Genomic DNA, 27139 nt, shown 5'->3' on the forward strand with positions numbered 1-27139 from the left:
TCAGCTTTTACACTTCAGAGCAACAAAATAATCCATGTGTTGAAATTTGAGAACTTCATTGCCCCAACTAGTCCAACCTGGCTGTAAATTTCGAGCAAACAATTCCAAACATTCTCCCTCTGGCTTGATATAGTCTTTTAGAACCTCTGTCCAAAAATGAGAAAAGAAAAAAAAAAACACAAAAATTATTATTAACGAAGGAATCAACGTCCTTTAGTAGCTAAGAAGAGAAAAGCAGAGATGTTTCCTTAAAAAAGAAAAACAGCAAGTTAATTTCAAGGATTTCATCATAGACTTCACTATTTGTAGTTAGAAAGTCATTTGAAATAAGCACCCTTGAGATCGAGAACAATATCATCAGAACTTTCAATAGTCCTGATTTATCACTTTTCATTTGTAGAGGAGAAATGAAGATTTTAACACCCACACCGGTGACTTTTCAGTTTTCCAATAATGCTGACATAGCTCCCGAGTACTAGCTTAATTTATTTTTTAATAAATGTAATCCATGCATGGACAAAAGTACATAGGAATAATACAAAGACAATCCACTTTACAAACTAAGATAAATATCAATGTAAGTCTCCACAAAAACATACTTTAGTGTTAAGAGTTGGAAACACAGATAAATATTCAGAACATATACCTAACAAATAACTCTTACCTCCTCAGCTACAATTTGGCAGTACTGAGAACACTCTTTCACTTCCAAATTACAGATACTTCTTTACCTAAAATTTCACTGTGTTATTTCCACAGTTAAATATTTCTTGTTCAATATATTCATAACTACTGAACATTGTATTTTGTTGGGAAAATGGCATCTCATCTATACATTGGCTAAATAGCTATAATCTATACTAACAGAAGCTTTTTTTTAAGCACATGCTCATTTGAATGACAAATATTTAAATCAGTTTAACCTTGATCATGTTGCTGGTTAGCTATATATTTTTTGGTATATATTTATTCTTCAACAGGAACTTAGTATGAAAATAACAATTCAAGTATGAAAAGTCATTAGAACAGGCAAAATATAGTTCCTAATGGCTTCATAGGATTGAGCTTCAAAGAAATCCATCAAATTCTCTTTAGGAATGATAAGGGTTCCTTAGAAATACTTCATAGAGGTTAGATTTAAGAGGTAATATATGAAAAATTTTATATTTCATAATGTTCTTTAGTTGCTCTCACAACAAAATAATTGTTTGTCTGAAAGCATGGATTCTGTCTATCAAAAATCAAAGAATCAAAAGTATTCATTGCCTACAACCCAAACAAACTCAAGTCTGGGCTTTGATAGCTTCTAGGAGATGCTGACATGAGACTTCCGGTCCTTTCATGACTATATAACTAAATGCTACTAAACTTGAGCAAGAAACATTTCCCCAGAGTCTTAAAGGACAATAAACTTTTATATCACTTTTCCATGTTTTGCCCTATGAATTCAATGCCTCACCAGCCTCAACTCACTTTTAAAGTGGTCTAACATTATACTGAAGCAAGGTTTTGTTTTCTTGTTTCTGCTTGTTTGTTCGGTTCTTCAGTACAAAGATGTTAATGACTCTACTTTGACATTTTAAACTGGAATCTAAACTGGAATCAGCCAATCAAAAATGTTTACTATTTCTGAGCACCCATTATAAGTGCTACAGGACTTAAAAGAAACAGATATCCATGTTTTCTGCTGCTGCTGCTGCTAAGTCGCTTCAGTCGTGTCCGACTCTGTGCAACCCCATAGACGGTGGCCCACCAGGCTCCCCCGTCCCTGGGATTCTCCAGACAAGAACACTGGAGTGGGTTGCCATGTTTTCTAAGACTTCACAAACTAACAGAAAAAGATGGCCAGGTATTTGAAGTGAAAAAAATACATAAAACCTAAACCCATTTATCACCTCCCACTTTATCAATGGAACACATTTTGGCATCACTTTTTTCCTTTTTAGTTGCAAAACACAGAAAATCAAGGAATGAAGTTTTTACAATGCTAACTACATATGTTTAATTTCAAAAAAAGGAAAAGAAACAGAAGCAAATTAATGGAAATGTTTTATTCTTACTAATTTTAAATATCAATTTAAATGAAAATGCAAGATCTTAAAAGTTCTTATCACAGGAAAAAATACTGTAATTATGTGTAGACTTATTGTGATCAGTGAAAATGTACATATAACTTGAATCATTATGTTACACACCTGAAACTAATATGATGTTATATGGCATTTATATCTCAATTTTTAAAAGTAAATTCACGTGTATAAATCTAAATATGACATATATATAACTAACTACAGAATATCTGGCATTAGTAAAACATACTTCTAACCAATAGAGAGGAAATAATTTATATATAGCTAGTTCATTCCCCTTCTGCTTAGGAGCAAGAGGAGGCTGGGGGAAAAGTACTCAAATGTCAGTGCATAGAATCTCTTACAAACTGTTAGTGAGTAAAGCAGTGAAAAGAAGCAGAAATTCCTCTAAGGAGCAATATGAAAAACAAAATTTTTATTCAAATACTTTTATTTCATTATATTTCTATCTTAAATCTTTAAACTTAAAAGATTATAAATTTACATTAGGCTGGAAAGCCATAGCTATTGCTGGCTTATGTTTCAATCTACAGGAAGAAATTTCAAAACTTAAAAAGAGTAAATGTATCATTTTGAAATGGAATATGCTGCCAATTTGGTGTTTTTTACATTTTTCAGTAGAAAAAAACAAACTAAAACTTGTTTAAAAAAAAAACACCTTGGTGTTTTTAGAAGCTAAGGAGAGAACATTTCATTCTGTGAATGTGCAAAAAGCACTTTAAGAACATTTACATGTAAAAGTTCTAAGCATTACATAGACAGCATGTATTACACCAAATCCCAGGGTTATAATTTCAGAGTAAAATACAGGCAGAAATCTGAAAGTTGCTTTCTGATGGCTTTATGTAGCTCTACATCCAAAACACAGATACTTGCTATGCAGAAACATGAACTTAAAAATAAAGGATTATAAATACTTCTTGTCTACCAGTACTTAACCAAAACATAAGGATTACATATATTGAATCATGCAAAAATTTTCCCCCCAAAATCTAACTTTTCTTTTTAAATATTCTCAATCCTAAAAATGTGTTTGCGCTGCTCTCTACTGGGAATACAGAAGAACTGTACTTCATAAATATAAATGTAGTGCTAATTTTTATTAATAGTAATAAAACATTAATTTTAATCACTATTTTATAAAACCTTGTATCTTAAGACTCATCTTTAAACATAATCTATGTAAAATTAATTGAGAAATAGTTTAACTATCATTTGGGAATGAAAGGTTTCTTGGGTCTGGCTTTTGGATTTTTAAAAGTAAAAGAAATAAGCCCTAAAGACAAACCCTTTATTAAACTTTGATACTCACCAAATGATAAAGAAAATTCAAATGAGAAGAATACAACTTAGATTTCCTCCACTGAGTATCACTGGTAGCAAACATAATTTTTTTCTCAAAGAACAATACAGATTTTCCATTTAAGTCAAATGTTTACTTGCATTAAAGACTCTATCACAGTCCAAACTTTAAAGGCAATTACTCACTGAGAATGCCTCTAGGTCAAAAAATGGATCAACAGGTAGACATCTGAATATTTCTCAAATGAATTAACACTAAAGACTTCTGCATAGGAAATCTAAGATATGAAAAATCTGGAGTGCTACCAATAAACATCCTTTTGGGAATGTCAATTCACCTTCCTATGTATCTTAGCTCATGAACTTTGAATGTTAAATTCAGTATTTCTCAAGGACTTATATTCCTTCCTATTTTTTTATTCTTTCAGTTGAAAAACTTAGCATTTACTGATCTTCTACTATATGTGACAGACTCTCAAATATAATCAATCCTCACAACTCTGAAAGACTAAATATCATTATTCCCTCTTCAAACGACGACTCTGAGGTGGAAAATTATGAGTATCTCGCTCAAGTAGCAGAGCCAGGATTCAAGGTCCTTTGGGTCAAGCTGAAAAGCCAAACTTTCCACTATTCCTTGCTGTTTAGTTTCATTAAATGATGAACATCATACTAAAGCATTAAGACTAGTAAGAATTGCAGGATACAACCTTTCCAATGGTTCAGAAAAGCAACACTGCTCAACATAAAACTGAGACTGTCTACCATATATCAAGGGAATTGTAAGCATCTCTCTGACTGCTTTCTAAGCTCTAGGCTTTAGAACAAGCAAGGGGTGGAGCCCTGACAATGCAATAAAGCTCCCGAAACTACAGTCCTCAGAAGTACTACCAGTCTTCACTTGGTTGCGCCAGTGATGGGATAAGAGCCCCATTAGTCAGGGGACCCTAAAACACGGTGGGAGAGGAAAGACTAAGGTAAGGTAAGACGAGTCTACACGGTCACCTGGGTGTTCACACGGCTCCATCTCCGCTTCAACAGAGTTTGGACCTAACGGACCCTTTTTCCAGCCACCCTCTAGACTTCTTTCAGGTCACAACCTCCAAGACTATTCAGCACCATTTTTGTAGTGAGACCCTTACTGCCGACCACGATGATGCGCTCCCAGACCCATAAGAATTATTCCACCCAGCGGAGGAGGTGGTCGGCCACTGCTGGGCGGGTCTCCGACACCCACCTCTCTGTGGGCTTTGATTTGAGGCCATGATGTGCCCCTGGAGGGCTCCCGACCCTGCTCCTCCCATGCGCTGGCCCGGCAGCCTCTGAAGATGCAGAGCCAGCTCAGTGGCAGTGGCAGCGTCCTCCTCTTCCCTGACATGCCCGAGCCGCCCCCAGACAAGTGGGACAAAGCACTGGATGCCACCACGAGCCTGGAGAAGGGCTTGAACCAGTCCACTCTGGATCTGCACACCCTGGGTTCTGCCCACTTAGATCCCCCATCTCTGTGCCTTCCTGAAGCGCCACCTCCTGGATGTGGTGACCACCTGACCAACCTCTGCAGGCCAGCCAGGTTGGTACCTCCTGGAAAGACTGACGCTCCCACAGCACAAGACGCCAGCAACCCCAGCTCCCCTTGAAGGCCAGGCTCCCCGATCTGATGTGAGGGCCTCTGGCCAAGCCCCTCCCTGGTTAACCACCTGGAGCCCTTTCCCCAAAGCCAGAAACCAAATGCCAACAATAAAAGGTTTCTGGAGCAAAAAAAGAAAAAAAACAATCTATTCTCTATTTTACAAATTCTTCTATATGATTTTAGAATTAATTAAAATAACACATATCGGACTGAATTTCCAAATCTCTAGACCATTCAAATGCAACATTCAATCCTTTTGTCAATTTCATAAAAGTCATAACAATTCTATTTTATAGAAACATACCAGCAAGAGGTGGCTTATGTGAATGGAGCGTACAGGGCACACTGACAATTAACTTGTGGTCTGGAATGGGCAGCTCTTTTACATCTGCATTCCTACTGAAACAGAACAACAACGTAATTGCATTTTAAAGGACAATTTATTACATTTAAGCCACAGTTGTCTTGATTTGTTTTCACCTTTCAAATAGCATCTGCGTTTATAATAAATTTAAGAAGAGAAATAATAATGGAAATCAACAATTTAAGTATTAAGAAATTTCAGATAGCTTCCTCTTCTACCATTAGCTATTACACATTAGATAAAGCAAATGATAATATACAATTTCATGTTCCATTAGCATTCACACTTTTCTTGTCTGGGCCATTTCCAGATTTTCAAAAATGTAAAACTTAAGGAAAACCAATGATTACTGTGTTAATTTTTGAAAGCCTGAAAATTAATACATTTATACAATTTTGAAAAATCACCCTTCCTACCTCAACAGTAAAGCAGCTTTTTCTCGAACTCTTCCCAGTATAAGACCTTCATAAGGCTTTTTGTGTGGAGAATCTAATGGGAACACAAACTCTCCGGAACTGGTGATCTGACAAAAAAGAGATAGAAACAAAAACAGCCCATACACCTGTAAGTATCCAGGAAAGGATTGGGTTCTTTTCCTTCCAGTATACAGTTTCTGCCAGAGAAAAAGAATTATTAAACCTCAAGGCTACTGCTATCCAATAAAAATACAACGTGGGCCACAGATGGAAGCCACCCATGTAATTTAAAATTTCTAGTACAAACATTTAAAAAAAAGCAAGAAGAATGAGGCAAAATTCATTTTAACTATATTTTAATTTTAAATTATTTTTAATTTAATCTAACATATCTAAAATATTATCATTTTAGTATGTAGCCAATTCAAAAAATTATTGAGGTATGTTACAGTCTTTCATATTAAGTATTTTAAATTCAAAAGACTTACATGTGACATTTATTACCTCACCTCAGTGTAGACCAGTCACCTTTCAAGTGCTGAAGAGCTACACATAGCTAGTGGCACATACCACGCCACACCATAGTGGGCAGGGCAGCTTTACACAACTAAAAAATTATTTTAAATTTCTATCATCTTGCACATAAAACTCTTGGTTTTACATTAAAATATGTTACTAGAAACCATGCCATCATTTATTCATTTGTTCATTCCAATAACATTTACCTATATTACTGGCAATGTGACTAAGTACATTACAATAAAGTATTTTCCTTCATTTATAGGAAACAGTGTCATTAAATACTGTCAAGCTAAAATTAATAATGAAAGTAGCTTGGGAACTGATGAGATAGACAATGCAAGTTCTAACCTCTTAGAATTATAAATCCAGAAATTCAGTCTCATCATTTCATCCTGGAGTGATTGATCAGACTCCCAGAGACTCACTCGAACTAATCAAACTCAAAACACAATTTAAAACAATATTTAATTCGTTAATTAAGCATGGAGGCAGATATTTTCATTATCATAATATTCATATCTATCCTCTATGGAATCCTTTGGCGTATATCAAGGTACCTAAAAACCAAACCAGTAAAGTCCTTTTATCACTTCTAGGGCCTATGAATAGCAGCAGCTATTCCACACAGTGCTGTATAAACACTGGCAAATTCTGATGCTTTGGATGTCCTTTATACTCAATGTAGATTACTCCATCTGATGTAACAATATGTGCAAACACCTAAGAAGCATTTCATATTTTTACATATTTTACATATTTCATAAATAAGTAAAACATATTTTTGTTTTAAACTATCATACCACCTCTTAGAACTGCTTACTACCAGAAATGAACAGTCTTCGTTTTCATGTATTAACATTTTACTGGTTTTAATTTCAGAAGGTAACCTTTTCCTGACTTTGGTCCCAGTTTCTGACTATGAAAGGACTGTCGTAACAGAGAGAGTAGAATGGAGCTTTATATACCCGTAACGATCCAATTTCAAATCAACCAGAGCTAAGCCCAAAGTACAACTGTAAAAGCAAACAAACAATTATAAGCACTTGTTTGCCAAGTGTCATAAAATAGGTGCAAATAAACAATGTACACAGCTTTCAGAAGATACTCCATTACACTAGAAAGCACACAAAGCACATTAAAAATAGACCTCTCCTGTGTCTAAAATGAACAGACCAGGAATACAAATGTTAAACATTCAGTCCATAAAACCTGGTTTGTCTTTTTAAAATTTAGGATGGCTTCTGTGGAGTACATTTAAGTAGACAGTGTACCTTTAAAAGGATAGCCAATGAACTTTGAACAACACATGACTTTTCTATATTTTTTGGTATTCTTGAAACCAAGCAAAGATTAATATTAAAGACCTTTCAACTCATCAAGGAGTTGGAATCATTTCTTTCAAAAACAAGCACTGAGGAACACAGTTAAGATTCACAGTATAAAAGGCCTTGCTTCCAGCATTTTCCCAACTCTTCCACATTAGATTTCTTTGCTATTTTCCCTTCCATCCCCAGCAACATAAGGAGAAAACAATGACAAAGGAAAGAAAAAAGAAAAAGAAGTCACAAAGGGCAGCTGAAGTTTTGGATGAGTAAAGAGGAGGAAGAAGATGAACAGTAAGACAATTTCTATGTTTAGTGATGGACAAATCCCCGAAGATTTTTGCTTATTGTCTCTTAAACTACAGACCATCAGAGCTTTTTAAAATGTCATCCTGATATTTACCTGAGTGATTTCCTAAGATCAGGAGTTTGGGGTTCTACTCCAAAAAGATACAGAATAAACAGGTAAAAAGCCTTGAGAATAAGAAGACAAACGTATTTAGCAGCAAAGTAAATGTTTTAATTAGACCATGTTGAAGAAGTAGAGTGATACCATGTTAAACATTAAAAAGTAGGCGCTACCTTTATGTGACTTGTACATTGCACCTTATGAACAAATAAAGTTAATGGATACGTTAACTTCGGAACTTACTTTTACCCAGTGCCATTCAGCAACTACCTCCACAGACCAAGACGGGTAAAGCTCTTCCTTGACAAAACGCAGGTGCTTCTGTCTATTTGTCACCCATGTAACAACGAGACAGCTTGGAGCAGCCAACTTAGGGACAGGTATCTGCTTTATCTGCAGTGGTGATAAATAACTATATCTAAAAATAAACAGAAAAAAAAATTAGCAAAATTCGCTGCAAAAGAAAAAAATAAGCAGGGAGAAGACCTGTATAACACTGATTCCACAAACACAAAGCTTCTACAATTATTTGTGTAACTAAATACAAGCCCACAGTGACACCCAGTGGACACGTTGTTACAGGTAAGTTGGAAATACCACTTTTCATTTTTACTAACTCAAAATGATCAGGCCATATTTTTTTTTTAATCACTTCTGAATGTATTACATTTCAGTAATTTTACTAATATTTTCTACATGCTTTTATACCATTTAAAATTAAGCAAATATCATCTTGTGATGATCTGTACACTACACATGTGCTTGTGAATTCGCTAAGTCGTGTCCAAATCTTTTGGGACCTCCATGGACTGTAGCCCACAAGGCTCCCCCATCCATGGGATTCTCCAGGCAAGAATACTGGAATGGGTTGCCATGCCCTCCTCCAGGGGATCTTCCCAACCCAACCCAGGGATCGAACCCGTGTCTCTTACATCTCCTGCATTGGCAGGCAGGTTCTTTACCACTAGCACAATCTGGGAAGCCCAGAGACTCCACTAACACTCTGGAAACTGTCTCAATATCCCACCACATTTCCAACACTCAATCTATCATCCTGCTTCTTTCATCCTTCAGTCAATTCTACTGGGCTCTCTGAAACATTCATGCTTTCATTACAAAAAAATTCTACAGCCCTGAACCTTCTGGCCATCAGTAGTACAAAGTCTAGTTTCTCTTGTTAGAACTCTACTTGTTCCATAACACCCCATCAAACCAATGTGGTCGTTTGTCCAACCCCAACATACACAGCCATGAGAGAAGAGGTCGGTATTCTCCTGGCTCCTCTCCAGTTCCAGGCTGTCAGTCATCTACCATTGTGTGAAACCCCCTTCTCTTTGAGAATTATGCTATCTAGCCTCCAGCCTTCTTATGGAATCCATTACATCCTCACTCTCCATACTCAATGAAGACTTAAGTTCTAAGATCTTTATGCCTAGCCAACGTAAATCTTGCTAGTATCCTGGGTGATGTCAAAGAATAATCTAAATAATATGCACGTTCAACTATTCTTCCCCTAACTAAATACAATTGTATGCATTAACTATGATCACCACCCCCTTACTCCTTCACTCTACAGCTCCTGCAAACCTCCAATCTTAAATTCAACTTCAACACAATTCTATTCAACTTCATATAGAAAAAAATTCGATGGAGAAAAATGCTAAACTGAAATTTGGCAATCCATTCTCAGGCTCTCAAAACTACTCATCACTTATTTTACTTACCCTTGGTCAACTACTACAAACTCTCATCTCTTCTTAAGTCCTTTGCCCAAACATACTTTTCACAGATGAAATATGCCAAATATGACTCAAAATAAAGGTCTTCAGACTCCTTCAACCACCTAACCCTCTGCCAGGTGTATGAGGAGTGTATAATAACCCTCATTACACACCTTCACTTACCTATTTCCCTTATTTTTCTCTGAAAGGAAACAGCATGGTTTCATGTATTTAAAGCTTATCCCTCCAGCTGTGTTCGTTTATTCCCATCTTTTAGTCTATCAGTAATGCTAAGTCCAAGGGAATATTTCATGCAAAGATGGACTCAATAAAGGACAGAAATGGTATGGGCCAAACAGAAGCAGAAGATATTAAGAAGTGGCAAGAATACACAGAAGAACTGTAAAAAAAAGATCTTCACGGCCAAGATATTCACGATGGTGTGATCCACTCACCTATGACATCATCCAGGATACTAGCCAGACATCCTGGAATGTGAAGTCAAGTGGGCCTTAGGAAGCATCACTACAAACAAAGCTAGTGGAGATGATGGAATTCCAGTTGAGCTACTTCAAATCCCAAAAGATGATGCTGTGAAAGTGCTACACTCAATATGCCAGCACATTTGGAAAACTCAGCAGTGGCCACAGGACTGGAAAAGGTCAGTTTTCATTCCAATCCCAAAGAAAGGCAATGCCAAAGAATGCTCAAACTACCGCACAATTGCACTCATCTCACACACTAGTAAAGTAATCCTCAAAATTCTCGAAGCCAGGCTTCAACAATACAAGAACCGTGAAATTCCTGATGTTCAAGCTGCTTTTAGAAAAGGCAGAGGAACCAGAGATCAAATTGCCAACATCCGCTGGATCATCGAAAGAGCAGGAGAGTTCCAGAAAAACATCTATTTCTGCTTTATTGACTATGCCAAAGCCTTTGACTGTGTGGATCACAAGAAACTGTGGAAAATTCTGAAAGAGATGGGCATACCAGACCACCTGACCTGCCTCTTGAGAAACCTATATGCAGGTCAGGAAGCAACAATTAGAACTGGACATGGAACAACAGACTGGTTCCAAACAGGAAAAGGAGTATGTCAAGGCTGCATATTGTCACCCTGCTCATTTAACTTATATGCAGAGTACATCATGAGAAACGATGGGCTGGATAAAGCACAAGCTGGAATCAAGATTGCCGGGAGAAATATCAATAACCTCAGATATGCAGATGACACCACCCTTATGGCAGAAAGTGAAAAGGAACTAAAAAGCCTCTTGATGAAAGTGAAAGAGGAGAGTGAAAAAGTTGGCTTAAAGCTCAACATTCAGAAAACGAAGATCATGGCATCCGGTCCCATCATTTCATGGCAAACAGATGGGGAAACAGTGGAAACAGTGTCAGACTTTATTTTGGGGGGCTCCAAAATCACTGCAGATGGTGACTGCAGCCATGAAATTAAAAGACGCTTACTCCTTGGAAGAAAGTTACGATCAACCTAGATAGCATGTTGAAAAGCAGAGACATTACTTTGCCAACAAAGGTCCGTCTAGTCAAAGCTATGGTTTTTCCAGTAGTCATGTATGGATGTGAGAGTTGGACTGTGAAGAAAGCTGAGCATCAAAGAATTGATGCTTTTGAACTGTGGTGTTGGAGAAGACTCTTGAGAGTCCCTTGGACTGCAAGGAGATCCAACCAGTCCATTCTAAAGGAGATCAGCTCTGGGTGTTCTTTGGAAGGAATGATGCTAAAGCTGAAACTCAGTACTTTGGCCACCGCATGCAAAGAGTTAACTCACTGGAAAAGACTGATGCTGGAAGGGATTGGGGGCAGGAGGAGAAGGGGATGACAGAGGATGAGATGGCTGGATGGTATCACTGACTCAATGGACGTGAGTCTGAGTGAACTCTGGGAGTCGGTGATGGACAGGGAGGCCTGGCGTGCTGCAGTTCATGGGGTCGCAAAGAGTCGGACATGACTGAGCGACTGAAATGAACTGAATGCTAAGTACTCTCCTCCTGTATTTTCATCCTCTCTAGTGGTGTCTTACCAACAGCCTATAAATATGCTTATACAATACACTTTTACTTTTTATTTTCTTTTTCATTATTGTTTTTCTACATACTATACACTTTTAAAGGAAGAAAGAGGAGAAAAGACTGGAGGGAAGGTGGGTGGAAAAGAAGGAAAAAGAAAAGAGAAGAGAAAAATAACAGAAAAGAAAAAAGAAATTCCCTCAGTTAGGTCTCCTATCTACAGATATGCCAGTTCACTTCAGTCACTCAGCTGTGCCTGACTTTTTGTGACCCCATGCACTGCAACACGCCAAGCCTCCCTGTCCATCCCCACCTCCTGGAGTTTACTCAAACTCATGCCCATTGAGTCGGTGATGCCATCCAACCATCTCATCCTCTGTCATCCCCTTTTGTTCCTGCCTTCAATCTTTCCCAGCATCAGGGTCTTTTCAAATGAATCAGCTCTTTGCATCAGATGGCCAAAGTATTGGAGTTTCAGCTTCAGCATCAGTCCTTCCAATGAATACTCAGGACTGATTACCTTTAGGATGGACTGGTTGGATCTCCATGTAGTCCAAGGGATTCTCAAGAGTCTTCTCCAACACCACAGTTCAAAAGCACCAATTCTTCAGTGCTCAGCTTTCTTTACAGTCCAACTCTCACATCCATACATGACCACAGGAAAAATCATAGTCTTGACTAGACGGACTTTTGTTGGCAAAGTAACGTCTCTGCTTTTTAATATGCTATCTAGGTTGGTCATAACTTTCCTTCCAAGGAGTAAGTGTCGTTTAATTTCACGGCTGCAGTCACCATCTGCAGTGATTTTGGAGCCCCCAAAAATAAAGTCTGACACTGTTTCCACTGTCTCCCCATCTATTTGCCATGAAGTAATGGGACCAGATGCCATGATTTTCGTTTTCTGAATGTTGAGCTTTAAGCCAACTTTTTCACTCTATTCTTTCACTTTCATCAAGAGGCTCTTTAGTTCTTCTTCACTTTTTGCCATAAGGGTGGTATTATCTGCATATCTGAGGTTATTGATGTTTCTCCCGGCAATCTTGATTACAGCTTGTGCTTCTTCCAGCCCAGCATTTTTCATGATGTACTGTGCATGTAAGTTAAATAAGCAGGGTGACAATATACATCCTTGACGTACTCCTTTCTCTATTTGGAACCAGTCTGTTGTTCCATGTCCAGTTCTAACTGTTGCTCCTGACCTGCATACAGATTTCTCAAGAGGCAGGTCAGGCAGTCTGGTATTCCCATCTCTTTCAGAATTTTCCACAGTTTATTGTGATCCACACAAAGGCTTTGGCATAGTCAATAAAGCAGAAACAGATGTTTTTCGGGAACTTTCTTGCTTTTTTGATGATCCAGTGGATGTTGGCAATTTGATCTCTGCTTCCTCTGCCTTTTCTCAAACCAGCTTGAACATCTGGAAGTTCACGGTTCACGTATTGTTGAAGCCTGGCTTGGAGAATTTTGAGCATTACTTTACTAGCATGTGAAATGAGTGCAATTGTTCGGTAGTTAGAGTCTTCTTTGGCATTGCCTTTCTTTGGGATGGGAATGAAAACTGAACTTTTCCAGTCCTGTGGCCACTGCTGAGTTTTCCAAATGTGCTGGCATATTGAGTGTAGCACTTTCAGAGCATCATCTTTTAGGATTTAAAATAGCTCAACTGGAATTCCATCACCTCTAGTAGCTTTGTTCATAGCGATGCTTCCTAAGGCGCACTTGACTTGACATTCCACGATGGCTGGGTCTAGGTGAGTGATCATCAGTTCAGTTCAGGCGCTGAGTCGTGTCCGACTCTTCGCAACCCCAGGAATTGTGGCACGCCAGCCCTCCCTGTCCATCACCATCTCCCAGAGTTCACTCAGACTCACGTCCATCGAGTCCATGATGCCATCCAGCCATCTCATCCTCGGTCATCCCCTTCTCCTCCTGCCCCCAATCCCTCCCAGCATCAGAGTCTTTTCCAATGAGTCAACTCTTTGCATGAGGTGGCCAAAGTACTGGAGTTTTAGCTTTAGCATCAGTCCTTCCAAAGAAATCCCAGGGTTGATCTCCTTCAGAATGGACTGGTTGGATCTCCTTGCAGTCCAAGGGACTCCCAAGAGTCTTCTCCAACACCACAGTTCAAAAGCATCAATTCTTCGACACTCAGCTTTCTTCACAGTCCAACTCTCACATCCATATATGATCACTGGAAAAACCATAGCCTTGACTAGATGGACCTTAGTCAGCAAAGTAATGTCTCTGCTTTTGAATATGCTATCTAGGTTGGTCATAACTTTCCTTCCAAGGAGTAAGCGTCTTTTAATTTCATGGCTGCAATCAATATCTGCAGTGATTTTGGAGCCCAAATAAATAAAGTCTGACACTGTTTCCACTGTTTCCCCATCTATTTCCCATGAAGTGATGGGACCAGATGCCATGATCTTCGTTTTCTGAATGTTGAGCTTCAAGCCAACTTTTTCACTCTCCTCTTTCACTTTCATCAAGAGGCTTTTAAGCTCCTCTTCACTTTCTGCCATAAGGGTGGTGTCATCTGCATATCTGAGGTTATTGAGATTTCTCCCAGCAATCTTGATTCCAGCTTGTGTTTCTTCCAGCCCAGCGTTTCTCATGATGTACTCTGCATAGAAGTTAAACAAGCATGGTGACAATATACAGCCTTGACGTACTCCTTTTCCTATTTGGAACCAGTCTGTTTTCCATGTCCAGTTCTAACTGTTGCTTCCTGACCTGCATACAGATTTCTCAAGAGGCAGGTCAGGCGGTCTGGTATGCCCATCTCTTTCAGAATTTTCCACAGTTTATTGTGATCAACACAGTCAAAGGCTTTGGCCTAGTCAATAAAGCAGAAACAGATGTTTTTCTGGAACTCTCTTGCTCTTTTGATGATCCAGCGGATGTTGGCAATTTGATCTCTGGTTCCTCTGCCTTTTCTAAAACCTGCTTGAATGTCAGGGAGTTCACAGTTCACGTATTGCTGAAGCCTGGCTTGGAGCATTTTGAGCATTACTTTACTAGCATGTGAGATGAGTGCAATTGTGCGGTAGTTTGAGCATTCTTTGGCATTGCCTTTCTTTGGGATTGGAATGAAAACTGACCTTTTCCAGTCCTGTGGCCACTGCTGAGTTTTCCAAATTTGCTGGCATTTTGAGTGCAACACTTTCACAGCATCATCTTTCAGGATTTGGCATAGCTCAACTGGAATGCCATCACTTCCACTAGCTTTGTTTGTAGTGATGTTTTCTAAGGCCCACTTGACTTCACATTCCAAGATGTCTGGCTCTAGATTAGTGATCATACCATCATGATTATCTGCATTGTGAAGATCTTTTTTGTACGGTTCTTCTGTGTATTCTTGCCACCTCTTCCTAATATCTTCTGCTTCTGTTAGGTCCATACCACTTCTGTCCTTTATCGAGCCCATCTTTGTATGACGTGTTCCCTTGGTATCTCTAATCTTCTTGACAAGATCTCTAATCTTTCCGATTCTATTATTTTACTCTATTTCTTTGCAGTGATCACTGAGAAGGCTTTCTTATCTCTCCTTGCTATTCTTTGGAACTCTGTATTTAAATGGGTATATCTTTCCTTTTCTCCTTTGCTTTTCGTGTCTCTTCTTTCACAGCTCTTTGTAAGGCCTCCTCAGACAGCCATTTTGCTTTGTTGCATTTCTTTTTCTTTGTGGTGGTCTTGATCCCTTTCTCCTGTACAATGTCACAAACCTCCATCCATAGTTCATCAGGCACTCTGTTTATCAGATCTAGTCCCTTAAATCTATTTCTCACTTTCACTGTATAATCATAAGGGATTTGATTTAGGTCATACCTGAATGCACAGCGCTGGAGCGGTGAGCCACTGAGAGGAGATAACCCTGTTATTTACCTGGGGCCAAACTATGGTGGAGGTAATAAAGATAATCGTGACCTTGTTCAAAAGATCCCATGCATGTACTGCTACACTCAGTGCCCCCAACCCTGCAGCAGGCCATCACCGACCCACGCCTTCACCAGAGACTCCTGGACACTCATGGGCAAGTCTGGGTCAGTCTGCTCCTTTCTCCTGGGTCCTGGTGCACAAGGTTCTGTTTGTGCCCTCCAAGAGTCTGTTTCCTCAGTCCTGTGTAAGTTCTGGCGGCTCTGTGGTGGGGATAATGGCGACCTCCAAGAGGGTTTATGCCATACCCAGGTCTGCTGCACCCAGAGCCCCTGTCCATGTGGCAGGCCACTGCTGACCCGCACCTCCACAGGAGACGCTCAAACACAGTTCTGTCTCAGTCTCTGTGGGGTCCCTGTGTCCTGGTGCACACAAGGTTTGTTTACGCTCTCTAAGCATCTCTGGCGAGAATGGGGTTTGATTCTAAACGCAAATTCACCCCTCCTACCATCTTGCTGGGACTTCTCCTTTGCCCTTGGACGTGGGGTATCTCCTCACAGCCATTCCAGCACCTACCATCTTACTGGGGTTTCTCTGACCTTGGACATGGGGTATCTCCTCACGGCCAGTCCAGCAAAGCGCAGCCGCCACTCCTGACCTTGGACATGGGGGATCTCCTCACAGCCGCTAGCTATGATATGCTATGGACTGGCCTATCTATGTAATGCATAGTAATCTTTCCTTGGCAGCCTTAATTCCATTTGGAATTTTAATTTCTCTTTACCATGTATCCTAACATACTCATAAATTCCAGGGATTAAGATAAGGACATGGAAAGGAGTGTGGAACAGGGGTGGAGGTGGGGAAGGAAAGAACACTATTTCGCCTATCATAGATGGTAAAACTGGGAACAATGCATATATCACAGTATCTCCCTGTATGATTCTTATTAATAAAAGAAAACTAGAAAATTGAAAAGGAAAATTAATTACCTATTTTTATTACTGTACTATGATTATATAAGAAAATATCTTTGTTTTCAAGAAATACAGAATAAATATTTCAGAGTAACTTACTCTTTCTCCTAAATAACTTATTCTCAAACTCTTCAGAAAATAATTATGTATATATATACAGATATCTACACACACACACAAACACACACATATAGAGAATAGATAGATGAATTCTTTGTATGATCCTTGAAACTTTTAACAGGAAAAAATCCAATTACTGGTACAGTTCATAAACAAAATACATAAGGAAACTGAAGATAACTGTGGAGAAGAAATTTCATATGAAGTTTAAGTCAAGGTAACAGAAATTGTTCAGTCTAGAAGACTGAAAAGTGAGATGAAATATAACTGAAGATATTCACCATAACTAGAGGGAAAATTTTAGTTTTTTGAAAAGCTATTTAACTTCATCTTATTTACTAACTGAACTTATGACTCTAAAAGTTTACATAAACTGAACAGTGGCATCAATTAAAACAAATTTCAGAATGAATTAGACAATTTCATTCATAGCAGATTACTAAGGAATACTATATTTTGGCACATATTTCAAAACTTTAGAATTTGATATCAAAGGAGGCAAAGTGAAAGGTGAAGTTGCTCAGTCATGCAACCGACTCTTTGCGACCCCATGGACTGCAGCCCACCAGGCTCCTCCATCCATGGAATTTTCCAGGCAAGAGTACTGGAGTGGGTTGCCATTTCCTTCTCCACAGGATCTTCCCGACCTAGGGATTGAACCCAAGTCTCCCGCATTGCAGACAGACGCTTTACCACATGAGCCACCAGGGAAGCCCCAAAGACGGCCAAAATGTTGTCTTTTGGTGTTACAGAAACATTTCTGAACTAATTCAGTCAGCAAACTTCATCTTTAATAAATATATTATTTTTAACATTCTTATACCTATATATAGTTCTAGTTTAAGAGAATTACCTACTTCACCTACCCACTTAATGGAATTAAAATTTTAAAACTAAAGTGTTTTAGTTTTTCAGACACTTTGTACCATAAACTAATACTTTCAGTTTATGTAACTATAATGTACAAACAACAATAGCTTTCAGAAAGCATATGTAACAGATACACTTACCTGTTACTTCTTTTAACCGATTTGTTCTGCCATGGTGGATCTATCACAATCACATCATATGTTTTCTTACCTGAAAAGAAAGAAAGGATTTCAGAAAATACCTTCTACTTGTATCACTTTAAAAACTAAACATGTTCTTCAACAATGAAGTGCATTCACTACGGACATAAATATGCTGGCAAATATATTTAAATATGCTGGTTAAAAAAAGGCTTTGTGGCATTTATTCAAATAGAATAACTCATCCAAAAAAATTGAGATTCCCCTTATAATTCAGTACCTCTGGGATTTCAAAGTAATTGCACCTGTTGCACCCTTTCTAAAAATAACTACAGCTCCCTTAGCTAGACATTGTGCTGTCACTTCAGTAATTCTATGACCTTATGGACTGCAGTCTGCCAGGCTCCTCTGTCCATAGGATTCTCCAGGCAAGAATATTGAAATGGGCTGCCATGTCCTCCTCCAGGGGATCTTCCCATCGCAGGGATTGAACCCACATCTCTTCTGTCTCTTGTATTTGCAGGTGGGTTCTTTACCACTAGTGCCACCTGGGAAGCCCCTAGCTAGACATCGATGATTTGTAAATGCCCTATGTAAGTCTTGGCAGCCATATTAAAATGGTCCTTTCAAACACAGGATGGATGTGAGGATTTTTGCTTTTTTTTTTTTCACTTTTTATGTGAAATAAAACTTCAATTTTTTAACTGACATACTGACCTTAATATTGATAAAATGTCCCCTATTGTCTATTAGTATCCTTTTCCCTTGTCCAGGATCCCCAGCAAAATCACATTTAATCGCTATGTCTCATAAATTTCTTCCAATGTGGAAAAGTTCCTCAGTTTTTATCTTTTTTGACCTTGATACTTTTGAAGACCACTACTGGCTGGTCATCAGCAGGAAGCACAGGGTGTCAGAATGTCTCATGATTAGTGATACCACATTGAGTCATTTGTTTGGTTAAAGGGCTGTCAGCCACGTTTCTCCAGTTCTACCTCAATAATTATTAATTATCTGGTAGGGACATACTTTAAGACTCTGCAAATATCCTGCATCTCATCTTTTCACCCATTATTTTGACACCCAAGTACTATGCTATGTGTCAAACGGAAATTACCTAGTTACATCATTCCATCTACATTTATTAATTGGGATTTTACTATAAGGAAAAGCTGTCCCTTTCCCTTTTATACACAAAGGTATATTTTTGTAAATGGACAATCTCATAAGTAATCAAAAGAATGCAAATTAAAATAAGGATGTAATGGTTGTTAAACAATTAGAGTAACAAAGATGAGAAAGAATGGGGGAAAAAATGTTCAAATATTGCATGATTTTCTCGTTATTTTGTTATCTTGTCATTTACCCTGAAGAATTCATGACACTGTGACATGAATAACCACTCATGTTTAAAATGGCTTGAAAGTAATTAAAAGAAGCTTTTCATTTATAAGCTATGTTACTTTAATAACTTAAAATTTTGCTACAAAATGTACAAATAACAGTATATAACAGATTAAATTCAACTTAATCAATATACCTCTTATTTTATCCCTTAGAATATTATGATAATTATAATTTATCATAATTTAACATAACATATCACTGAGCTAAGCTTGTGACGCAAATTATCTCAACTAATCCTCAAAATTACCCTCAAAAGTAGGTATCATCATATCCATTTTATAGATTAGGAAACTGAGGCTCAGTTTTGTGGGGTGTCTAAAGACTCATAGTTAAGCTTCAGAAATCTAAATTCAAATTTACGTGTAGATAACTCTGAACATCAATATCTAAATTTTCAACTTTATACAGGAGAATACTTTTGAGAAACTTTAGATAATAAACTTGAAAATAGCTTAAAATGTAATCTAAAAGGCTATGTATAGTTTGGGAATTAACATTCATATCTGAAGCATTTCTACTTTGCTATGCATAAAAGTTAAAATTACTTGTCAAACACAATTATACCCTGAATTCCTAAGTATAGAGCAGTAACTATATTTATTCTCTTGGGGACTAGTTAAGTTTTTGATACTCTGTTTGTAATAATAATTATTTTTTTAATTTTTAAAGCATAAGTCAGCACTTTAAAACTGAATTTAAAGTTTTAAATTAAAAAAGAAAATATAGAAAAAATTATTCTCCCTGTCACAAAATGCTGATGCTCATTCAACATTCAGACTTGCTATTGACTTTTGAGGCCACAGAAAAATTATCTAATAATAAACATAATAACTACTTACAGTTCAGAAGTGGGTGCATACAAGAAATGTCAGACAAAAGAAAACTGCTTTTTGGTGGCAGCAGGTATTTCTGTCCCATTAAAGTAATCATTTTTGTAAAGCTAGAGGTATTCTCAACAATCCGTGAAAATAAATCCTGCTCTGTAACATAGGCATCATCTTCCATCAACTGTAACGTCTGAAGTTCCATTTCATTCAGAGAAGGCAAATGCTTTGCCATTTCACATAATTCTGACAAATTACAGGTATCATGTGGTAAAGTAATGGGCTCACTGCACTTGTTCCATTTTTTAGAACATGAATGAAGAAAGCCACTTGTGAGACCTTCTTGGATTAACTGTGAAGATCCATCCAAAATAAGCCCCCTGATCTGTAAGAGAATTTTTTAAGTATATTAAAACATCACTGACATTAAAACAATTTTCTAAATAATAAAGCTTCCTACTATGCTTTGAATATTTCAACTTATGGAATAAAACCAATATTCTTAATGCTTACAATAAAATAATTTTATACTACAAGAAAAAGAAAGTGTGACTATACCTTTGAACGGCTATTTCCTAACTGTGGAATAATACAAATCTCATAAACTCACTGGAAACTAAATAACCAAGCAATACATATTTTTAAAAATCCTTAAAAATTCATAAGATGAATTTGATAATGTTTCTAGAAGTGAAAATTCTAATCTATAAAAAGAATTAAGTTTTAATCACATTTAATCTTAATTTTTCTAGTAATTTAATTTTAAAATAAACATATCTTTGATTTCATAAAAATATAGCTTGAATTGTTAAAGAAGAAAAAGTCAACTCTATAAAATGAATATATTAAAAAAGTTTTGCAATAACAGAACCAAAATAATTATAAAATTCAAAGCTAGTACTGCTTCTGGATAAGATGGAGTACTTTTCATCTGAAATTACTTTTAAAAAATTATTTTCAGAAAAAAGGCTTTCAGACCTTGGGTGGATGTCAAGCACTGCAGAATATTATTATTAATACAATTACACATGTACTCAGTCACGTCCAGCTCTTTGCGGCCCCATGGACTGTAGTCCACCAGGCTCCTCCTCTGCCCATGGGATTCTCCAGGCAAAAATTCTCCATGGCTGACATTCTCCAGCCATGTCCTCCTCCAGGGGATCTCCCCAACCCAAGGATTGAACCTGCATCTCTTGCATCTCCTGCATCTCCTGCCTTGGCAGGCAGATTCTTTACCATTGCACCACCTGGAAAGCCCCAGAATAGTACTCCCTAAATAAAAAAAGAACCCAATTGCTCCAGCTTACTGCCTTGAGAAAGTTTTCATACAGCAGGACAAGGAGGAGACCCGTGCAGAGACCAGCAGTCTCTCGGAGCCAAGGAACCAGAGCTGGGAGTCTGGAAAGGCCAAGGCGGCGAGCGTTTGCAGGGAGGACCCCAGAGCAGAGAGCTGCACAGACAGAGAGCTCTTGAGAGTTGCAGAAAGTCAAGTCTCCAGCTGAGCAGTGATCAGTATATACATGTGACTTCTTAATTTAATAAACTCATTACTTTAATACTTTGATCTAAATCTGTTTTAATAAAATCTTAGACCTAAACTTGCTAACTTGTTAGCTTCCAAATAAAGTAAAATCTCAGACAGTTCATCATTGTTCTTAACAGGGGTATTGGGTGCCTAACAGATTTTGTGTCAGTAAAAGGGAATAATCATCAGCCTTAGACTAAAATCCTCATTCTAAACTCACCCAAGCAAAATCTACCAACAAGTGATAGACCAATAAACAAAAAATCTCTAAAGACAGAAGTTCTGAACAATACTATCAATCCACTTACCCTAACTGACATTCATAGAACACTGTATTAAACAACTGAGGAATACATATTCAAAAATACATTAAAAATAGCATACAATACAGTCACAAAGATAATTCACATGCTAGACTGTAAAATAAAACTCAATAAATTTAAAAGGACTGACATCAGAGTATATTCTTTTACTCCAATGGATTTAAGCTAGAAATCAATAACAAGAAGATATTAAGATAAACATCAAATATCTGAAAATGAAATAGCAGACTTCTAAATAATTCATATAGGTCAAAGATAAAATCACAAGGGAAATTAGAAAATATTTTAAAGTGAATGAAAGTGAAAATACAACATATCCAAATACATAGAATGCAACTAAAGCAGCAATTCAAGGGAAACTTACAGCTTTACATGCTTATATTAGAAAAGAAAAATGATCTAAACTCACTGACAAAAGGCTCTACTTTAAGAAGTTATTAACAGAAAAAGAGCAAAGTAAACCAAAACAAAGAAAATAATAGAGAACAAATATCAGCAGAATAGAAAACAGACAGTAAGGAAAATAGTTAACTAAGTTAAAAGCTGGCTCTTTGAATATACTTCACATCACTTTATGTGTCTGATAAAGGATTAATATTCAGAATATAGAAGAACTCCAAAAACAACAACAAAAACCCAATTTTAAAATGAGCAAAGGACATGAGCAGACATTTCTCCAAAGAAGACATACAAATGGCCAACAGCACATACAAATATGCTCAACACCAAAGATCATCAGCAAAATGTAAATCAAAACCACAGTGAGACACCACTCTTACCCATTAGGATAGCAACTGAAAAAAATAAAAACAGAAAATAAGTGCTGACATGGATATGGAGAAACTGGAAATGCTTATGCACTGCTGGTGGGAAGGCAGAGTGGCACCACCACCGTGGAACACACTAAGGCAGTTCCTCGGAAAAACAGAAACAGAATTATCATATGATCCAGTAAGGCCACTTCTGGATATATTCCAAAAAAAAACTGAAAGTAGGGACACTCCTGTTTATGTGTGAGTGTATAAACATGTATGTGTTTACACGTTTATATATACATGTTATGTGCACACACTCATCTTTATAGCAGCACTATTCACTACAGCCAAAAGGTAGAAACATCCCAAATGTGGATGAACAGAAGAACAGATAATTAAAATGTTGCACATAGGGGGAAAAGGAAGTGAGGAGTTACTGTTTAATGGGTAGAATTTCAGTTGGGATGGCAAAATCATTCTGGATATAAATAATGGTGATGATTAGAAAACAATGTGAATGTACTCAGTGCCACTAACCTGTACACCTAAAAATGGTTAAAGTGGTAAATTTTATGTTTATATATATATATATATATATATATATATATAGCCACAAAAAAAGAAAAAAAGCTACCAAAAAAATTTTTTTAAAGACTGGTTCTTTGAAAAGTACAACCAAAAAACAAGCCCCAAGCTAGAAAAGAAAGAATACAAATCACCAACAAAGCAATGAAAAGGGTGATCACTTATCATCACAAATTCTACAAACATTAAAAGCATGGAAAAAGAATACTATGAACAATGTCATACGAATAAACTTGACAACTTGGATGAAATGGACAAGTTTTCTTAGAAAATACAACTTGCCAAATTGACATAAGCAAATCAGAAAATCTGAAAATCCCTGTGCTCTATTAAAGAACCTGATATTATTACTAAAAAACCTTCCCCAAAAGAAAACTCCAGGGCTAGATAATCTCACTGGAGAATTACATCAAATATTCAAGGATGAATCAACATTAATCCTAAACAACTTTAACAAAAATGTATATGGATGTACATTATTAGTCACTAGGGAAATGCAAGCTAAAAACCTCAATAAGATATCACCACACTCATACAGCATAAGTTTACTTATGTGAAATATATGCTTAAGCAATGTAGCATAAGTTTATGCTAGCTTTTACCTACTGACAGTAGACTTTTATAACTCAAAAAATTTCTAGACTTTACCAATATAGCATACGTTTGTTTATGTTAAATGTGTGTTAAGTATATGGAGTTCTAATAAAAATTGATTTAAATTGTTAATTACTATAGAAGTAACAATAAACCACTCCACTGTTAAATTCTAACCTTGATCAAAATGACTGCCTGATTTTTAAGACCACCCTTATTCACATTGTCCATTTACTTATACTAGTTCACATTAACCTTCCAATGTCGTCAATGAACATTTTACACCATACCTTTCTGTGGTATTCCATAGCATCCAGTTCACCTTGATTGAAAGCAACACATCTCTTACGCTTCTAAAGAGTAAATTATAGGGAAGAAATTTTGTGGCCATCTATCACAATATTGATACTTTGAAATACATTAATATTTCTTTTTTATTTATCACATTTTCCATATTGTCTATCTCATTCTTTAAGAGGTAATAATTAACTACTGAGATTGAAATAAGTGCAAAGAGTATGGACTAGGGAGGTAAGCTTTCTCAAATAATAATAATTATTATTACTATTACTACAAACTTAATGGGTGATAAAAGGCCACCTAGGCCTCATCTGCTATTAGAAAGAACTAGAACGATATAATAAAATGTAGCAGTGACATCCATGGACACAAGGAAACAGATACTGTAATAAAGAGTCACCAGTGTAATCTATCAGTTGGTATATGGGATAATTATTCTGAACTTTATTTCTGCTGCTGCTGCTGCTGCTGCTGCTAAGTCGTTTCAGTCATGTGCGACTCTGTGCGACCCCATAGATGGCAGCCCATCAGGCTCCCCTGTCCCTGGGATTCTCCAGGCAAGAACACTGGAGTGGGTTGCCATTTCCTTCTCCAATGCATGAAAGTGAAAAGTGAAAGTGAAGTCGCTCAGTTGTGTCCGACTCTTCGCGACCCCATGGACTGCAGCTTAATTTCTACACCAAAAAAAAAAAATCTGCAATGTACTTTTAATAGATCTTTATGCATAATCTGAAGATTGGGTACAAATAAGACATATCTGTTCTACATGTAACTCCAAAGAACATGTGAATACAATACACAGTAGGGACTTTCTACTTGTTGTTGCTGAAATCTCAGTGCCTACATGGTTGATAACTCCTAACAGGCTAACAACAAAAGTTTGTTGGCTGAATAAATAAATGGAATCTCTATTACTTTCCTTATTACATGTCTCAACATGCTTTCTTATTTGGTATCTTTCTTCCTCACTCAACTATAAGATCCAAAAAGCAGATTATATTTTTCCTGTTTCCTCACTCTGTCTGCAACAGCACACAGAAACATTTATTGGTTGAATAATGAATGTAACTCCTATCTCTAACAACAACAACAAAAAAATGTTAATATAATCTATCTGAAATGGACTTGGTATAATCATCTCTGAATTCTTCAAGTACATAAAAAGTACTAAAGCATAATTAATTTAACCCCAATGGCATTCTCAAAACTTCTGATAACACCAATGTGTATACAAATATATATACTTTAAGAATATATAATTTTCCATAGTAACTTTCTAGTTTTATTACTAGAAATCTTTCAAAAACATTATCCTTCTTCCAAACATTTATTATACAAGTTTATCCCCAAAGGAAAAATCTCTAAAATTCCCCACAAATCTATACACTGCTTTAGAATTTTATAGAGGACAAAACATGTTTTTGAGGAAAAATACATGTAAAAACATGCAATTAATACAGAAACCTAAGCAGACAGGGTTTTTTATTGTGTAGCTTTGTTAATTTACAGAATATTCACTTTTGAACAACCTTGCTTACTTTTGAGATACGCAAATTTGGTTTTCTAAAAATGGTAGAATGTTAGCAAAAAATTGAAATTACTCTGGATATGCTAAAGTACCACTATGATTTATTGACTATTCTTTAGAATTAGTAAATCACAAGATATTTGAGACACTGGAATGATACATTTGTGTTCTCTGTAGAAAAATAAAAATTTCTTAAGAGTTATTACCTTGCCATTAACAGAAATGGAGATTTCTTTCTTAACATCATTTACTAGATCTTCCTTTTCTTTACTTTCTTGGCACTCTTCGTGAATAGCGGAAGTTATATAAGGTTTGCTGACATCAAACAGTTCAGATCGAAATACGTATTTCTGTATGAACATTTCACAATTTCCTCTATCATCATTCTCTGGCTTACTGGTGGAAGGAACAAATGTAGCAGAGGCTCCAAAAGAGGACACAGAATCCATGTGAAGAGAATCAAGGTGAACAGAAGAAGTAGGCTGGCTTTTACTGCAACAAGGCTCACGATTCTGGTGAAGTTCATAGCTTATCTTGTTAATGAAAGCGAGGTGATCCAGCAGCCATCCTGGTGATAGCTCATGCACCACAGACATCCTCTTCCTTTAAAACATACAAACACCTCTTGGAATTAGAGACTAGAAGTAAAACCCTAGTTTGACTAGAAGTAAAACTTTCCTGAGAAATTCTTAAACGTCCTGTTTTTCAATAAAAATATACTTTATACACACATAGATTTTATGTGCAAGTATATAAACTTGAATGTACACAGAAGCGAATTTAAAATTCTTGAGTTGTTAATAAGTATAGTAGGACTAAGAAAAACTAAAATAAAACATAACAATGAAACATTAAAACAATATAAACTTTTTAAATATTTTTTAATTGAAGGATAATTAGTTTACAGAATTTTGCTGTTTTCTGTCAAACCACAACATGAATCAGCCATAGATATACCTATATCCCCTCCCTTTTGAACCTCACTCCCAATTCCCTCCCCATCCCACCCCTCTAGCTTGATACAGAGCCCTTGTTGGAGTTTTCTGACACATACAGCAAATTCCCATTGGTAATCTATTTTGCATACGGTAATGTAAGTTTGCATGTTACTCTCTCCATACATCTCACTCTCTCCTCCCTGCTCCCCACGTCCATAAGTCTATTCACTATATCTAAAACAACATAAACTTTTAATTTCAAGGTTGATAATTCAAAAATTTCAGCCAACTTGACCAAGAGGGTAAAGACCTGACCTTATTTCTGGAATCCCAATGAGATCCTCCTGTTTCTCAAGCCTCCATACAACCTCCCGCTTGGCACCTGGCTCTAGCCAATAGGTCGATAGCCTACAAGTCACAAAGACACTGAATCCTAAAATGGTGAATGTCCTGTCAAACCAAAGAATATCGTATACCTATGAGAATTCAGCCTTTTAAATGATATAAGCCTAGAGAAGGCCACAGAATTTCCATAGGAGCTATTAGGGTGTCAGCTCCTTTTTAAACC

General features: G+C 36.9%; 1 protein-coding gene across 1 annotated transcript; it reads right to left on the bottom strand.

Moving 5' to 3' along the window:
- METTL4 (methyltransferase 4, N6-adenosine) lies at positions 1 to 26229 on the bottom strand. The gene is made up of 8 exons (XM_052660578.1): positions 25840 to 26229; positions 24096 to 24158; positions 20039 to 20408; positions 17793 to 17862; positions 8299 to 8473; positions 5803 to 5909; positions 5327 to 5421; positions 1 to 146 (listed from the first exon to the last, which is right to left on the bottom strand). Exons 1-8 carry the CDS (start codon positions 26227 to 26229, stop codon positions 1 to 3), a joined length of 1416 nt encoding a protein of 471 aa, XP_052516538.1.
- Between the last annotated feature and the right edge of the window lie 910 nt (positions 26230 to 27139).

Source organism: Budorcas taxicolor, chromosome 22 (genome assembly GCF_023091745.1).
Source record: "Budorcas taxicolor isolate Tak-1 chromosome 22, Takin1.1, whole genome shotgun sequence".
Classification (NCBI taxonomy): domain Eukaryota; kingdom Metazoa; phylum Chordata; class Mammalia; order Artiodactyla; family Bovidae; genus Budorcas; species Budorcas taxicolor.